Source organism: Rhea pennata, chromosome 3 (genome assembly GCF_028389875.1).
Source record: "Rhea pennata isolate bPtePen1 chromosome 3, bPtePen1.pri, whole genome shotgun sequence".
NCBI lineage: Eukaryota > Metazoa > Chordata > Aves > Rheiformes > Rheidae > Rhea > Rhea pennata.
The window spans coordinates 15408995-15427857 of NC_084665.1; the positions used below are offsets into that span (position 1 = coordinate 15408995).

Consider the following 18863-nt stretch of genomic DNA (forward strand, 5'->3'; position numbering starts at 1 on the left):
CACTTTTATGTAGTTTTGTTACATGAATAGGGCTGGTTATTTAGCAAAGCTCCGAGAGGGCACATATATCTATCCTGTTGCCTTCATCAGCAATGTGCTGGATTGCAACAGGGCTCCAAGTTCTGGTCAGCAAGCTAGCTAAAAGCCTTTGTAACTTTCTTCTATTTTTCCCTTTTTATTTGTATGATACTTGTCTTACATAGGCTTCTAACCTAATTCTAGAACTAGATTATGAAGTTAAGCACTGTTTCCACATTGAGGATTTGTCCAAGAAGATTTCATTAGAAACAGATTTGAGTCCCCAGACTACAGGGTTTTGAGGTCAGTGTCATGTACTTAGGACATGCCTGAATCTTTAAAAATTAGTAAATGATAAAGCATTTCGGAGCATATGCTTTACAACTGTACGTACAAAATAGTTATCACGTAGAAATGGTACCAAGATGCATGGGTTAGTAACTAAAGCAGTTTTGCATGAGACTAAGTGTTACTGAAATGACATGGCAAAGTATTTCTTGTTAAGTAGTGCTGTTGCAAGATTATTTTATAGTTCATTTGGAAGGGGGACATCCGTATGAAATCAGACAAACTGGACAGACCTGGTGATTCTGTCCCTGTGTTTAAAGCTATTCTGTTCTTTTGTAATTTGCATATATATATATTTTGTACTAACAGATACTTAATTTTTCCTCCTCTCCTTCCTTCTCTTCCTCCGTGCTCCTTACCTTAGAGCTTACTTTATGAAGAATGGATTTCACAGAGGCCTATTCTGATAGATGTTCTGCTGTGGGACTTGCAGCTAGAGAAGGAAATGTGAAAATGCTCAAGAAACTAATTAAACAGGGATACAGTGTTGATGTTCCAGATAACAGAGGATGGATGCCAATCCATGAAGCAGCAGTTCGCAATTCAAGTGAATGTCTGAGGTTACTTATTCGTGCAGGTAAGGAAAATTTGATATGAAATAGTACAATTTTCTGCTGAATGTTTCTGTGATATGTAAATTAAATAATTTCTTATATCATATTCTTATTTGTTTAGTAAATTTAATATACCTTCATAAAATTTGACTAGGTATGGTTAAAAAAAAAAAGGCACTATCTTACTCTATACAGAGGTGTATGTGATACTATGTTTTATTACCTGGCTGAAAATATGTACAATCAGTACTAACTGTAGTCAACACCCAAATCTCAGTTCATGCTATTGAGGAGTAACTTATGGTTTAAAAAGCTGGTTGAAATTGCCAATTCGAGTATTTAAAAGTAGCGGATGCCTACTTTTAAATAATTTTTTGCAGCTGTACACCTCTTTGTTCACATGAGAGCAGAACATGCTGGATATTCTGCTGGGGCTGAAAGAAAGGAAGAAGGACAGACCTCAGGGACTCTTCTAGAAGTTTTTATTATTTCAAATATCCAGATAATACAGACTTGCAGTTTATCACGTTTATAAGAACATTCAGTACAATGATCACTCTTGCTCCTGCACAGCCTAGTTAACTTTCCAACATGCCAGCCTTCCCTATCTGATTTAATGTGGTCTCCAAGACTAGAGGTTAGGTCCTAGGTGAGAACCTAGTGTTAAGATGCTGATTAAGCTCTTACAAAGTGCTGAACATCTTATGAGGAGAATATACTAATGGATAATTTGGTAAAGCTCTAGAAGTGTAGAGCAACTAAATAAAAGAACTTCCTTTGGGCGACATGATAATACCTGTGGTATAATATGATAATATTCAAAATAACATGATGATAATACTCATGATAACATGATAGATGATATCATGATAATCAGAAAGAATAGGAATCATTTATTTTCTATATTCTTCCCTAAACCTTTAGATGTACTTATCAAATAGTAACACATCCTGCTTGTGTTAAGAATTCCCTTCATGTCTTTCCATCCTGGCTCCTTAAAAGGCATCATTCACACGTTAGCTGCAGCTTGCTCTGTTTGTTGTTTTACAGAAGCAAGAAATCTCTAAGCTTAATCTGTTTTGTATGCAAATTCTTTGTTCTCATACAATGCAATTGCTAGTGTTTTTCAATACTGTTCATATCAAAGGTAATTTAGATTGCGCACTGTTGATGAAGTCTGACTCCCTCATACTGCCTAAACAAAGAAAGATTCTTGAAGAGCTTCCTAGGATATTTATGGTTTCTTCCATTGGGGATCAAGGTCAAGTAATATATACTCAAAACCCAGCTAAGCAGCACATAATATATTAAATGTGCTATGAAACTAGTAACTTATATTTATTCATACAGGTTAGAGGCACTCACTTCATTCTCTCACTTCATGAGAGATCAGGCAGCTTCAGCAGCTTATTGAGATGCAAGTCTATTTCTGATAATTAAGAGTGGCCTTATTGGAGCGAATCTCCAACTTCTGTTCAGCTTTCATTGAAGCTTCAAAATGAGTTTCATCTTACCTGACTTCAGCTGTCTAAAATTTTGTTTTTACTCTCCATATTATCAGTAAAGAATTAAGGGCCTCTCCAGTGTCTTTGTTAATGTAGGCTGGTCAGAATCATCATCAGATGGTACTACTTTTTGTCCATTGACAAAGAGGTCCTGAAAGGTTAATAATTAAGACAGCTGAAGAGATTTTGAGGTCTGCCTCTCATAACTACCTCCTAAATGCAAGAGTGTGGCTGCCCATACTGATTTCACTTTTTACATTAAAAAGGCAAAGAGAGTTGTTATTACAGCAAATGTACTACTTCACTTTATTGTTGGACATAGTGTCCCATGTTCTTTTTGTTCTGCTCTAAAGTCTTTAGCTGTTCTGTGTCTGAAATTAGTTAAGAAACTGAATGATAAGTGATTCTGCCTTAGCTTCTCTGTCCAAAGCATGTATCTGTGTAGGACCAGCAATAACTAATACTGCTGTTTGCAATAGTCTAAAAGCATGTTCATGGGTACTCTGTAGGCCATACATCTCAAATTACTCAGTTATTTTAAGAAAACAACTGTGTTACATAATTTATTGCTAAATATACTCCTTTCATTATTCTAAATTTTAGCTCCATCTGAAAACTACATAAAATCAGAGACATTTGAAGGGATGTGCGCACTGCATCTTTCTGCAAGCCATGGGTGTGTGGAAAGCGTCAACTTTCTTTTGGAAGCTGGAGCTGATCCTAATGCAGTTACTACTGAAGGAAGCACCCTACTGTTCCTAGGTGATGCATGCTTTCTTGGAATCTGAGAATTAGAATACTGATTTGTAGGAAAGAGTCATAGTATATTCCAGAGTTGATTCTCTGCTTATCATGTTTTGTATTTTGAAAGCCTTTTGTATAAATACTAACCTATAGAATCAGAGATGTGTGCGGAGAATTGTGAAATATGCACAGTTTAAATACGCATTGATCATCATGAATGTTAGCTGGAGCAGGTGGTGACCTTTTGGGTCTGGCTTTTAGGAATAGGTCACTAATCTGGAAGGTGGATTCTCACCACTCTATCTATGAGACCGAATACTCTACTGGTCTTTCCCTGCTTCATTCTCTGTGTATTTGACTACGTTGATTAATCTGAGAAAGATGATGACAACAGTGAAAAGCTTACTGTTCAAAAAGAGACAGTAAGACCACTCAGAATAAAAGATTAATTGGGCCTTCGGTCTCATGGGTGAAATGGCTGAGATATTTTGGAAGAAAGATGTCCAAAAAGCCACTATCTTTTTTCCGTTGATCTTCCTGGATGACTCTGATTTTGTTTTTGTCTCTCAGTTCTTCACACCATTTATAATATTCCTTTTATATTTAAATACCATGTATTTCTTAAGACATTGCATGCATCCTTCTCCTATTACAGTAATTTATATGGAAAACATTATTCTACCAGTCATTGACTTCAGCATCTTTATCTGAGATTGATGATTAGTGGAGCAAGTTATTAAAAGCTTGGCAGTGGAACGCCAGCACAGTGGATAGAGAAGCAGCAGCTAGTGGGATAGGCCTGTAACTAGAGAACTAGAGTGCTGACAAACCGGTAACATTTCAAACACTTGGAAGTGAGAAGGCGTCTTAGGCAACTACAGAGGTAACATTTTATTTATATGTGTGTGTGTGTGTATATATATGTACATATGTATGTGTATGCACTTACATACACACATATACATATATACACATGCAAATTTACATACATATATGTATATATGTTTATATATATACACATACATTTTATGTGTCTATATATACCTTTGTATCTTTTTTACTTGGAATGTAGTCATTCAGGAGATTAGAAAATTGAGATGGTGCACCTTTGTAATGTGCAACTTAAATTCTGAACAAAAAGAATTAGCTTTTCAGTGAAAAACAGCTGTACATGTTTTTATTACATCAAAAAATACTAGAAATATCACTTACAACTAATTTTCAAAAATGGGGAGCTATTTTTGTTTCAAACCTTTATTTACAAATCTCTACTATGGAAAGAAGTAAAATATTAGAAAAGCAAGCTAATTAATGGGATACTAATTTGAAAATATGTCTATGGTCCTCTCAACAGTGAGAAAGTATGTGACTGATGCCTTGGTTAGAGTGTACACTGTCAATTTTGGGTGAGAACAGGGCAGGAAAAATTGTGGATTTTTTTTGTTTTCTGTTTTTTTTAACTTTTGTGTTATTTAGAATAACAATTTTTAATTGTATTTACAAGACAGAAACACAACATCAGTCTAGGAAGAATTTTTCATTAAATAGGTTTTTGTATTGTGGATTTGTTTGGTTTTAGAGGAGAAATTGGTTTATTTTCAGAATTAAATTGCAAAAATATTTACTTCTTGAGAATAGTGATACACTGTTTATGTTTAAGATTTTTCTTCCCATCTTCTTATGATTGATTAAAATTGTGATCAGTTTCTGATTTTTAGTTTTCGTAACAAATTTATTTTCCCAGTAAGAGAGATGTTCAAGGAATCACATTAAGGTTTTAGTTTATAGGTGTGTATATATAAGCCTTCGTATCTTCATAGAAAGCAAATTATTTAGCTAATGAGTGGGCTGATTCTTCCTCTTGCTATTGTTTTGTGAATGGCTCCTTATTGACTAAGTCAGTGCTTTAAAGTGAGCTTGATTGTCTTCAGGTACATCTACAGGGTCAGACTCTAAAAGAAATAATGAAGTGACTGTCTAGATGGCTTCTGCATGATTTATTGAAGATTATTTTTCACTGTGAAACCTGCTGGATATTTTAGTGGTCTCCTGAAGCAAAAGGTTGTCAGTGTATGTTGCACGTACTTTGAAATTGGTAGACCGAGGATTTTTGGTTTCATTAAGTGTAACCTAATTTGTAAAGTGGCATTTCTGCATATACTACGTATATTGTTGCTATAGTAATCAACTGTGATAAAAAGTAAAAAATCAAATAAAAGCTACAGCCTATTTCTTATAGCTAGTATCTCATAAAATGAAACTTATCTTGTGGATGGCTTTTTAAAAAAATTTTGTTCTTAAGTTTTACGGTCCCATCTAGTTATTCTCAAGCTAGCTCTTCAGAACTGTCTGAAGGCAGAGGCTTTTGATCTCTAATTTGTGTATACTTCTTCTGTGTTGTCATTAACATGCTACTTAAACAAATAATCCCATATTTGAGGGCCTTTTTAATATAAATAAACCAAACCTAGGAGGGGTTTTATCTCACTAGCCTTCAATAAACATAGTATTCATTGGCAAATATTTATACTGAGCTGAAGGAAAAATTAAGTTGTGCACTATGTTAGCTTTGTTTAGGAGTCCATTCACATTTTGCTTTTAAGAGCTAAATAGCTTATTTGTTCAAAACTGCTCCCCACAAACAGCACTTGTGGGGAAGTTGTCATTAGGGGAAGGCTGGGTAACTGTAATTAGCCCAATATCTGAGTTCCTCCGATGGAGGAATGGTCGTGAGGATGCAGAGCCCAGAGGTTTTTAAACAGGAGAAAGCTCACGGCCGGGTTATTCTGGCTGGTATCTGAGAGCTCCGGCACAGCTCTGCGCTGGACCTCGAGCGCTGCAAGCCCGAGGCGCTCGCCGTGTGAGCTGGTGCCCGGGGACGCCCCAAAGCGTTGGATCCCTAAGGAGTGTTGGCGCGTCGTTTCTCCTCGCTTCGGGCATTTGTCTTTGTAGAAGAAAGGCGTCTTGCTAGATGTGTTGGTGGTGGAAACCTGAGGGTGAATCGGGATGACAAAAGGAAGCCCTGACACCAAATGTATTGATGAAGCATTTAACGTGCGCTTAGAAAAATAAATTCTAGATTGGTGACGAGCCTTGAGAGAGACGCTGGAGTTGTTCATAAACCGTTATACTGCTGAATCGCAGCGAGACCAGTGAAGTGCAGGCGCCTCTGTACGGACCAGGACGTGCTGTTGCGACTCGAGCAAAAATGCGCTGAAAACATCCTCACGACCTGCTTGTTGAGTGTGTGCATTACACTGTTGCTGGAGACAGCTGGGTGCCAAGTAGCTCTTTCTTCAGAATGCTCCAGCGTTTCATTTCTGCGTGCTGATTTGCTTTAAGAAGGTCCTCTGTTTTCAAGGTTGCTTTAACACCTGCGGCGAGCTGTCTCTGAACAGGTTTTTGTATTTCACGTACTGCACTGTGCCTACCCAGTGTTTTGGAGAGCCGCTCGCTTTCTTGCGCTGACAGCAAACTGCTCCCGTTGCTGTAAGGACCAGGCGGTAACCGTGGTGTGAGGGTGCGTGGGTGGACCGTGCGGGAAGGAGAGGAGGTCCGCTTCCTGCGTGCGAGAGGACTGGGAGCCTTTGAGGGATGGTAACAAGTGCTAGCTGGGATGCTGTGGGAGCTTCTTAGGACCTGAGGTGTTGCTGTCCGTATATTTTGCGTGGAAGAGCTGATGTGCCGGACCACCCTGTGTAGCTGTTAATGATTTTGGACTGAGGGAGGTGTGTGCAAAGGACTGACGTATCCCGGGATGAATGGCTCGTGTGTTAGAGGTCGCTAAGGCAAGGCTGAAGGTGGCAAAGACTCCCCCGGCAGATCTTACAAAGCTTGGGGCGTGTTGTCCTGCAGTAACAGAAGTGGCAAATGCTGCTTTGTGGGGTTAAGATGGCACAGGGAAAGATGAGCAGAGCAGGCCCGTCTGTAACTGCCCCTTGCTTCGGGCTTCCTTGCCTGCGTGCCAGCGGGTGTCAGCGTGACCTGAGAAAGGGAACGTGGCTGCCGTGGCTTAAAGCAGCTCTTGTTAGAAGCCTCCTTCCGCGAAGGAGCCTGAGACTTTGGCAGCGAGGGAGCTAGTTGTTGTCTTGAGAATTTCTGCGGTTGCCTGTAAGCGAGGTCTGTGTCTTTCTGTAGCTAGGCAGTTGTTCCGCTCAAAGGCGATCGGATGTGAACGTTTCTGCGCGTTCTGAGGTTTAGGTGTGCCTTACGTTGTGCAAAGCCCTCAGCCTTGCACGAGGCGTGCGCGTGGAGCTAGCGTTAAGTGGAAGCTCCTCCTTGGAAGTATTGAACCTGCTGGAAGCTCTAGAGGAGTCTCTTGCTCAGTGTCATAGCACTTTACATTAGTGTTTTGACAGTAATTTTTCTGCTATGTTTATAGGAAGCTGGAGTTAGGACTAAAGCAGTAATTCTGAGATACTGACTTAAAAACTCTGCTGCCTTGACTTATTTTGCAGATTTAAAAATATTTCACTGAGAGTTCTCATGTAAGACTTTTACAGAACAGCTTTTGCTTATACTGTTTTGAGCCTTAGATATCCCTCTCAGTTCTCATGTGTAAGTTCTCATGTATAAATATATATACATATATATAAAAATAACACTCTATGGATATACTTTCATTCCTCTCCCTTATTTGGGGCTGCTTGAAATCCATATTGCTCTAATATAAGTATTAATGAGAAATATTAGAGATGGTAAGAGGAATTGTGCCTTTTCAGTTATGTGTCTTTGTTAGAAGTGTATTAAGATAACCAGAATATTCCTACAAGTAGTCATGGTGAAATATGATGTATTATTGATCATAAAAATCGATAAAGAACAATGACCACATTGTTGATCTCCAGACTAATGTCTTTTGCCTAAGAGAAATTGTCATTCAGAAGTTCATTAAGTAATCTCTCTGCACACGCAGTGTTTCTGGTGGTGTAGTGGTCTGCTGGTTAGCGACCTGTCTTGTGGGTCAGCACTGCCATAAATGCCAAAAGGTGCATTTTTGCAAGAGTAAAAATGCTGAGAATGAAATTGGAGATGATTATCATGCTGAACATGATTTATGATAAGGGATTTAAAACTAACCCAGAAATTGTGGCTGTAACTTCTTCAATAACTGATTTGTTTGCAGCTGTTGTCTGCATTGGCTTTTGAATTGTGTTCTGTGCTCATTTGATTTCACTTGCTGCTTTATCTGTGTTAGTTCTAGAAGACCTGATGTAAACAGGATCTCAGGCAAGGAAAAGTGGTTCCACTCTTGTGGAGATAATGCTGTTGATTATCCTCTGACCTATGTTGGAAAAGACGAAATTATTTTGTGCCTCTTAACATGAGGGCAGTCAACAAATTCTTTAAAGGATTTTCTCTTTTAGGTACTTTTTATTTGCACAGAGTACTTTTAATCTCCCATTTTTAATACTCTACATGGGAGGACCCAGATGCAATGCCTTTTAAGTACATTTTGTCTTTCAGCATCTCTCTTTTCCCCATAGTCAGGCTTGTTAGCCTCTGTTCCTTCGTAGCATTGCATCTGTTGTAATTCATGTTGAAAGGGGTAACTGAAGCTAAGATATTCCTTAGGTCTTCAAGACAATGAGGTTTCACACAGTATTTTTCTTTGTCATTGGTTTGAGAGTTGCTGACTTCTCATTCCCACAGATCTTGCTGGTCATCCATCAGTCTGTTACTTCTAAACAGAGGTACTCTCCATTCTTATCAAGAACAACCTATATAATCATGTATAGAAGTGCTGTTTAGAGAAGTACTTATAGCCTTTTCTATAATAAAACTGAATATGTGGAATATATTTAGGCCCTGTTGGTTTTGCAGTACTAAGATAACCTGTCTGAAAGCCTGTACGTACAGTTTAACTTGTTCCTTAAGTCCAAAGCCTCCAGAATTTTGTCTCCCTGAATTGTGCAGCATATGTAGAATTTTGCAACAACCTATTTTATTTTATGATAATTCTGGTTCACTTCCATGAGTGTCACTCATTAAAACTTCAGTGTTTCTTAGATGGACTGCTGGTTCTTGACACTTAATTGTGATCCACTCTTGCTTTCCTAATTCGAGAAGATAAAGTAAAGTGAGAGCTGAAGAGTGACTGGGGAAAAAGTTGTGTGTTCATAGAAGGAAGAAAAGAACTGGTATCTTTTGCATGTTGACATTCCACGAGAGCTGCCTGGACCCCTAGGAAGCTCTCATGCAGCAGCTAAGTTAGCCCACTGATGGACCCGTGTTAATATGCTGTGCTTCACGTCAGAACTTGTTGGTTTTGACTCAGTACTGCGCTGATACGGTCACAAGGCGTTGAGATCAGTGCTTGGTCTTACTTCTCTCCTGAAGCCTTCTCAGCTATACTCTGTGAAGCTCAGAGGAGGCTCTTGTGCCAAGAGTTAGGATGGTTTCATGCGATGAATCTTGATGGATAACGATTGAATACCTTCAGTTTTTTTGGTGTCTCTGGGAAAACTTCCGTATTTAAAAGAAGTCTTTTAAGATTCTTCAGGAGTGTGTGGCTTCACTGAGATAGTATTCCTTAATTCAGATCTAAGGTGTTGGGTTTTTTAATCTCTTCTATTAAGTCCATAAGAACTTGAGTAGCTGTTGGAGTGGGAATTCTATGACAAGTCACAGTTGTTGACCTTCCTTGTGTTACATGAGACATTCTTTGACAAAGCTTTGGGTAGAATGAAATTTTTTTTTTTTTATTAGTTGATCCTTGTCTTTATACTTTTTGTGCCAAGATGCTCCAATTGGTGAGAAGGTCAGTAAGCAGAGTTGATGGGACACCTGTCAGTTCTAGTTATCTGGAAGAGAAGCCTTGATTTTTGAAAGCAGACTTGAAAAAAGGAGAAATCCACTTTAGATAATTTATGGACTGTTTTGCCCACACTTGTATTTTTTTTTTTTTCTGGTTCATCCCTGTTTTTCTTCTAATTCTTCCCTATTAATCCCACAATGAAATCAAAGCCTTCCTTTTGCAGCTGTCTTGGAAACCTCTTGGAAGAATGGGTCCAGGACTTATTCCAAGCAAATATTTCTTAACTTCCCTCACAAACTATTTCTGTGAATTCCTTGCTTTTTGCTTGGGCTTCTAGTAGTTACACTTTGAGTTCTTTTCCTCAAATAAATGTACATACATATATTTACATACATATATTTTTCCAAATAGATGCTTATATAATTTCCAGAAATGTAATGTACTCAGAAATGTAACTACATTTCTGAGTACATTCTATTATTTTAATGTCTCCATTAAGATGGTGGTTTCCCTTGTAGTAACACATGCTAATATTCTGAAGAAATAGATCTTCTGAAATGAAATATAAATGTTTAGCTTCACTTTCTCTGGAATCAAGCTTTATTTTTTTGCATAATAATAAAATCAAGAGGAAAATATGTTAAATAGAAATTTCTGACCTGATATTAATGATGCTTTTATCTTAAGTATTATTTATTCTCTTTAAGGTTGTACTTGTGTGAATAAAATTATGTATACATCCGAGTCAAATTCTGCTACCTAAGAATTGGAGGAGGAAACCCCCCCCCCCCCGACTGGATAAAGAGTTTACATTTTAAGTTTTTCCTAACAGCAAACTCTTAAGAAAATTTTAAAGGAGTTCTTGACAAATAAACCTTTTTTAACATGAGTCTGTTGCTATCACTTTTTCTATTCGTGCATTTCTTTTCTGCTGTTTGAGGCTATTGTGATCTTTTACCAAGCTAGGGAATGCAAGGCAAGGCAAAGGAAAAGGAAGAAAAAGGAAAAAAAGACGCATTTAATATTTGCCTCTGTGTCTTGATACGTATCACCTTTAGTGTCAGCTATCAAAGCAAGTTTTTATGGATCTGGATGAGGAAAGGCAACTTTCCCCAGAGAAGAAGTTGCATGTTTTCAGCTTTTTATATTCACAGGCAATAAAGACAGACAGCTAGAGGAAACAAACTCTAATGATAGATATGGAGATATGAAGATATGGAATATCTTTTTTGGAATGATACGTTAAGCAGAAGTGGAATGCCCTCTCTTACATAGTAAACTGAGGGATGAGGAAGATGCCTGTTGCAGTGTTGGTTTGTGTTCAGCATGTTTTCATACAAAGCTGCGTCTTGTGAAATTGTATTTAGCAGGCTGAGTCTGAGGTCCAACGTGGCAATCCTACAAATCGTGTTACTTTCCACTTTTAAGCCTTCTGACTTGCTATACAAATATTAAGCCTTATTTATTTATGAACAAGTATATCTTAAATGTGTAAAACAGAGGCATTTAATCTTTGTCTTGCAGTGCTCAGAATTACTGTGTCTGACGCAATGAATCAGTAGTAGTATTAAGGAGAGAACAGTCTTCCACTTCCTTCAGTGATCTTTTTGGGGACTTAACTCTTAGTACTTTGTTTCATATCTTCGTTTGTATCTTGATTTGTAGTGGTGTGCAGGTGTAACTACATTGTACGCATCTTCTTTACTATGAGGTTAAATAGGAAATTAGTTCTAGTGCTAATAGGATCAGTTTTGTGCTCACCACCTGCAAGGTAAGTCGGAAGTACTTGTTATCTACAGTTTACATTAGCATGAGATCCGTATCTAGCCTGTCAGATATGAGAAAAGTGGCTTATATGAGTTGCCATACATGTACATATTCAGAACATTATATTCAAAGCCTCAGCCTTTCAGCTGAATGAAAGAACATATCTGAGAAAGTTGTTACGGTTTCAGATTAGTTCTTAAAACTGGTCTGATAAAATTCTGGATAATCGGAGAAACAGCATTTTCTTAGGAAGAAACACAGCATTTTTTAAAGTTCTTCTTAAATATCATTGAATGATAAATTTAACAATAATTCTAATTGCTTTGCATAGATGATTGTCCCTTTTTATTTGTGCATAAATTCATTTTCTTTTCTAGGAGTATTTTTTAGGTAAGTGCCTTAATACTGAGGACAAGAAATTAGATACAATTAAGCTGACTTAACTTTGATTTTTTTTTTTTGTTGCTCTTCCTCCTGAAGAAAGAAATACACTTTTCTCTCCTGTCTACTCACTCACTTTAATGTGTATTTTTCATCTCAGAGCATAAAATATTTTGCCTTATCTCTAAACAACATTGGAAATAATTTGTTTTATATCTAATGTAATGGAAAGAAGGTTGTGTGTGTTTGATATTTAGACTAGACTACAAACATCATGGTAATCAGTGCTGCATGATCATTTTGAAAAAATCAGATTTTGAGGGGAGAAAGGAAATATAAAAAAATTATGATTATGGCAGTGAGAACTTGGTGACAAGATCATCCGAGTTGTGTACCAACTTCTTTATATATCTGTAATAAAAATGATATTTTTTTCCTGTTCTATTTGAAGCTGTTGAAAATGGGCATCCAGGCATTGTAAAGTTGCTGCTGCAATATGGAGCAGGTATTAATGGACATCATTCTTGGTCTGGATGGAATTCTTTGCACCAAGCTTCTTACCAGGTAACCTGTAGGTAAATCATATGATACACAAGATATTGGGTAACAATAATTAGTTAAGTAGTACATGTACTTACGAGATTATTGTATTTGGAGAGTGAGTCAGTTAAGTGTTTTTGGAGAAAAATTTGTTTAGTATCTCATCAAAAGGAGATATACGACCTATTTCAAGAATAGAAATACGTTTGCTTAATGGTTCTAAATAACTAATTTAATTTCAATTTCTGTTTAGTGGGTAAATGAGTAAATGGGAAAAACTAAATCTGTCTAGTTTTTCAATTTTTATTTAAAATATGAACTATATTGCATTTTTTCGATTCTGTTGGGGAATTTGTGGAAAAAACAGGTTTGGTCAATTCCCTGCACCCCCCCCAGCCACTTTTTTTTGTGTGTGTTGTTTAAGAATAAAACTATGTGTTTCAGGGATACACTGAGATAATAAAAATACTCTTGGAGAAAGGAGCAAACAAGGAATGTGAGGATGACTTTGGAATTACACCTTTATTTGTTGCTGCTCAGTATGGAAAGCTGGAGAGTTTAAGAGTACTTATATCCTATGGTAATTGTCACGATTCATTTAGCCTCACTGTTTTTAAACTTGCACCAGATTGTCAGCAGATACAATTTTGGTTCTACTTCTGTATTTTATAATTTCATGATTCCATCTTAATTTCTTAAATCTTGTTATTTCAGTAATTTGATCCACTTTTCATTAAGTGATACTAAGAAATAGAAAATCAAACCTGGGAAAGGGTTAAGGACCAGATTTCACAGTTTTACTAATAACTCTCAATACCATTACATAAGTGGTCTGATTTTGATGACATTGCTCCTGTGACAGGGTATTGTTCAGGCAAAGAGAAGATACCTCTCTCTGGTCGTAAAGCAACAGCAATAGTTTCATTCACATAATCAACGTTTTCTATGTCTAAGTACATGTGTCCTTACAATCAAAATTAATACATATTAAACCTGAAGGTGCCTTAACCTAAGCAGAGAAATCATGCTTACTTATCTGTCAATGCCTGTGGATCAGTATCTCAAGAAATGATTGCAAACAAAATATCACTAGCTCGTTGCCTTTCCTCCAGCATGTTTATCTACTGTTTATCTTCAGTGCCGATCTTTCAGGCAGCTGGAATGGTGCCCCCCAGTGTCACAAGAATGTTCTCTCCTTTTATGACAGGAGAAGAAAATTACACATAAAGCTAATTTGTAGCACTGTACATATAAGTAATGAATGTGATTTATAGTTCTACTTCTTGCTGCGCTGCATTTTTCAGTATTTTGTGATTAACCTAAAAATGAAGTGAACAATGTAAAGCACTGTGTCCTCATCAGATGCTCGTGCTAATCTAAGGAAAGCATACACACAAAACTCTGCTGTTTTTTGAACATAAGTTAATTCTTTCCTAAGAACCGTAAGCTGTGCTTACAGAACTTAAGAAGGTCATTGGAACACTATGCTAATATGTATAAGCATTTACAATTTAAAAGTTCGCAGCAAGGTATTAAATGTTTTTCATTATTACAATGGAAAGCGGTGGCACGGTGAAGTCATTCTGCGGAAAGCAGTTACCGATTAACAGAAATTTGTTGTCCGTTTTGTGCTGTGCCGTGGTGGTGGTCTGTCATATTAAGTGTTGGCTTTTTTGTCAGGTGCAAACATCAACTGTCAGGCCAAGGACAGAGCCACTCCGCTGCTGATTGCTGCGCAGGAAGGCCACGCCGCGTGCGTGGAGCTGCTGTTGTCCGAGGGCGCCGACCCGAATCTCTACTGTAACGAGGAAGAGTGGCAGCTGCCTATTCACGCGGCGGCCGAAATGGGCCATAAGGAGTAGGTGATTAAAACGTGTCTGCACCTGAAAGATGCTGGTAACGCAAACGTGACTGGCGAAGAGCGTGTTTGGCTTTAGAAGGAAGAAAAATCCGTTGTGAAGCCAATCTGCAGTGCCGGACTGTTGGTGACAGCAGTTAAAATCCCAGGTGTTAGAGGAAGGGTGCGAGCTCGAAGGTACTAGCGTAGCTGCCTGGCCCTTGATGGTTGGCCCGAGGAGGGGCCTCAGCGGATCTGTCGCTGGCGTTTGTGTGTTGAAGTGAGGCCTCTGGCCAGCCGATGAGGAGGTCCGACTGGCGTAGCTGCTGCGAGCTGCTTATTCTTCAGCTTTCTCAGAGGCGAGGGATGGGCTGGCAAAGCAGTCGGCACTAGAAAGGTCTTCAGATGAAAAGCTGCCTTCGTTGCTTTTGCAGCGTGTGAGCGGCCTCAGTAACTTGTGCTGGCAGAGGAAGCAGCGTTTGCCCCCCGATCCCTGTTAGCGGGGAAGGACGTGGGTCGTCGGTGTCTGCAGCTCGGGCGTTCGGGTTACCTCCAGCCTCGCCAGCTGTAGGCGGGCACCACAGTCATGGCGTACGGCTGTGGGAGGGACCGTTGGGTGACCTGAAGTAGCCGTCTCTGGCTTGGTTAGAATACGTTTGCTGCCCACGTCCTCCGAGCGGTAGAATGCAAGAAGGCGTTTGGAGGGGTTTGAGGGTGCGCGCGGCGATGTCGTTTTTGCCGCCAGTCGCTGCTGTGTTTGCTGTGCTCAGACAGGTGAAATGATGGATGCTGTTCTGTGGGGCAAACTCCACGGTGGAAAAAGAATCGTCAGGGTTTTCTTAAGGGGCAGCAAGCTCATGAGAAACGGCCCGAAGGTGAAAACGTAGCTGTTTGGTAAGACCTCATGAGTAACGCATGATTTTAAATATTTGCAGGATACTGGAGTTGCTCATACCAGTTACCGACCGGATGTGTGACAGAGGAGAAGGCAAAGTGAGCCCTGTGTATTCGGCGATTTATGGCGGCCATAAGGAGTGCTTGGAAATGCTGCTCGAGGAAGGCTACGGCGCAGACGCTCAGGAGTGCCTCACCTTTGGCTGCAGGTCACCCATGTGCATGGTTTTCCAGAAAGAGTACGTATACCTCCTACAGTCTGAAATTACTCACGACTGCGTGGGCACGTGTTTGTTTGCCTTGTCTAGGTGTGCAGAGTTGCCCTGCCTTTCTTCCCCCACTCCCGAGGTGACAGAGTTAAACCTGAGGTACCTGGGTGACGCACGGGGTTTGGATCCACGCGCAAAGCTTACCTTGCTCGAGCCTCCTTTGGGAAGCCCGGCTCCTTGTTACGTTCCTGGTAGAACGTAACAGCAGTCTAGTTTTCTTGCTTTCGAAAGGCCTTATCAAGCCACCTTGGTCATCTGGGAGCTTGGCTGGCTGCTGTAGTTGAATCAGACAGACTCTTAATTAGCTGGGTTCTTTTCAGTGAGGATGAGTTACTAGAAAATACTGATTTACTTTCTTTCTATGCTGGTGTCATGCTTATAAACAAAGATATGTAATTGTCTTCTGCAATTAAACGTTGCTTCCTATACACGAACAGTGGGCAGAAACAAAACACCAGAAACTTCATCTGAACATAAAACAGTACTTTCCTGTGAAGGTCGTTGAACACTGGAACAAATTGCCCAGAAAGGATGTGGAGTCTCCATCCTTTTGGAGATGCTCCAAACCTGGCTGCACACAGCTCTGAGCGACCTGCTCTAGGTGACCACATGATCTCCAGAGGTCCCTTCCACTCTAAGTATTTTATGACTAGTGATACTTTGCATTCTCGGAAGATCTCCACTATGCTGTGGAAACAAAGTTATGACTTCAACACAGCAATCATGAGGAGGACTTGGAAATTGAATGATAAATTCTTTTAGACCTGGCCCATGTATTTTTATGCTTAGTATGTGATGCATACTCCAGGTATTCAACAGAGAATAAAATTATCTTGCAATGCAACAGCTGTAATTGCAGATGAAAACTAAGTAAGTATACCTTACTCCTCAAATAATCCTTAAATATACATGTGGCAGATCAGTGAGCTGCCCTTCATGTCATTGCTGTTGACTGTTCCATTAGCACATAAGTTTTGTTGTCTTTGTTCTATGGGAAATTAATTAATGAAGGAGTAAGATATTATTCTAAAAGATACAGATGTTACTATCTTTGAGCTTTCCTTGTCTCATCCCAGACTAGATTGATGCATAAAATACGCAGTGGACTGAATACTAACACAGCTTAGATCAGGATGGAGAATCAAGCATCAGTCATTCTTGGTTGGTTTTAGCATACTGTATAGAGCTGTAATGTTGATATGTTTATAGGTTCTATTTGGGAGTTGAGTGAAATGACCTGATGCTTCTCTATGCCTTAGAACAACAGAGACATTGAGAAGCTTCATGTGGTTGAAAATGTATTTGAGGTCTTTTTGTCATCAAGTAATTGCTCTCTTTCATTAAATATCTTTTCAGAATTGAATTTATAGAATCCTTTGTAGAGAATCCTCCTCAGGAGTATTACGCAAAGTAATGTTATGTGGCTAGTGTGCTTCATAAAGGTTTAATTAAAGTATTTTCCTTAAAATCTTCTGAAAACTCAGTTTCTAACAGAAGTCATGTACAAAATTTGTTACTTGTGTGCTGCCATTTAAATTCATGAATTTTTGGTAGCAGTCAATGTAGTTCATTCTCTGTTTAAAAAACAACCGAAAAATCCCCAAGCAATTATCCAGTTGATCCAGAAAAATAGTTCTTAGGGCTGACTTAATCTCTGAATCCTGATTTCAGTTTCTCATTTTTGTGGCACCTTTTCCACATGTGACCTGCTCCGTTTTCCTTTATTTATGGAAGAAGAATCAAATTAAGCAGTACTTTAACAGTTCTTAGATTCTTGAAGGTTGTTACCTGCCAACCTTTTTAGCTAAAATACAAAGATCAGGAATATGTGCCTTAGTGCTTTGATTTCTGTAACCCATTGAGGCTTGAGCAAAGTAGACAGCTGTAGAGGCTATTTGAGAAATCTCTTTGAATGGGAAGAGCTTGTTCACATTAAAAATAGTCTTGAGGTGGTATCCTTCTTTCCTCTAGGTGAATTTTTTGAAGGAATTAACATGAATGGGATATTCTTCACTGAAGGTTTTATTTGCCTTTGAAAGTTCTGAGTCTGAGTATTGATCTCAAATGTTAAAGGATACATAAATAATATAAAGTATACTATGTAATATAAGGGCTACATAGATGTTTGAATATGCATTTGTAATATGTACTCGTTACATGCTATTAATTAATAAGATAGCACACATCTACAGTTGTCTTAGAAATATTTTAAAAAACCTTACCAAAGATATACCATCAGTGTAAGAACAGTACGGGAATTGCAACAAGTAACTTGCCACTTTTATAACTTTCCTAAAGGGAAAAGAATGCAGTAATACTTTGAATGTATCTTGCTTCAACTAAAAGGAACATGCTCCAAGGGAGAAAATCAGCAAGGACAGATTGTGTGGTTTTTCTTCTTTTTTTTGTGCTATTGGTTTTAATAGTGAAGCACATCCCTGTGACTGTGCCTATTTACCTAATGTTTTTGTGGTTGGGCAGCTTTGAATTGCTTGAAGCAGGAACTCATCCAGATCCCAAACTGCGCATGTGAAATAACACATCTGGAGAATAACCTGAATGTACTCTACCAAGTCTCTTATAAATTATGTATTGTGGTTGCAGTGAAGCAGTGCCTAAGGTTTATTATTACTGATTATTTTATTCTTAGTACATAATAAAACCATTTAGGAAAGGAAGCAGATGTGATAATTGTACTAAATATGTGCTATAAAGCAGGTAGGTAGCTGAGATGTCACCACTTCAAAACCAGTTCTGTGACGTGGTGGGCAGTCAAATTTTTAACTGAAAAGGAATACGTGAATTGTTGGCCATAATCTCATTCGTTACAATATTAAAATTAATACAGTGTAATCAACCAAATGTTGAAATATGATAGACTACTAATTGCAAAGAGCATAAAGGAAAGCACTTTGACAGTTCATTTTTATCTTTTAGAACACAAAAGAATGAGTTACTGTGTGAGTTGTAATAGCCTATGGGGAAATCGGTGATTTTGTGAAAATGTACATGTCCTTGTAGGCGTGATTAAAATTGAGGGTAGAAAGAAATAGTACTTTACATTGTGAGCTCTTGCTTGACAGCTGTTGAGTGTTTAAACACTGTCACTTTTATTCCATCCTGCAAAATCTTAGTGAAACACTTCTGCCTCTAAAATGAGCACTTGAAGTGGTTTATAATTGTTCTGTGGGTTGCAGAGCCTCCCGTAGGAGGGTGAGTGCAAACCCTAAGAATGCGCCCGATATGAGG

The 18863-nt window shown here is 38.6% G+C and overlaps 1 protein-coding gene across 5 annotated transcripts in view; it reads left to right on the forward strand.

Annotated features, from left to right (window-relative positions):
- The window catches only part of ASB3 (ankyrin repeat and SOCS box containing 3), a 54724-nt gene that overhangs the window by 26871 nt on the left and 8990 nt on the right, over positions 1–18863 (forward strand). For all 5 annotated transcript variants that reach the window (XM_062571692.1, XM_062571693.1, XM_062571694.1 and 2 more), the window contains 6 exons: positions 731–943; positions 3029–3187; positions 12526–12638; positions 13059–13194; positions 14295–14472; positions 15387–15584. In XM_062571692.1, the coding sequence (XP_062427676.1) occupies positions 748–943; positions 3029–3187; positions 12526–12638; positions 13059–13194; positions 14295–14472; positions 15387–15584 (980 nt within the window). In that variant the 5' untranslated portion in view covers positions 731–747. The remainder of the gene's footprint in view (positions 1–730; positions 944–3028; positions 3188–12525; positions 12639–13058; positions 13195–14294; positions 14473–15386; positions 15585–18863) is intronic.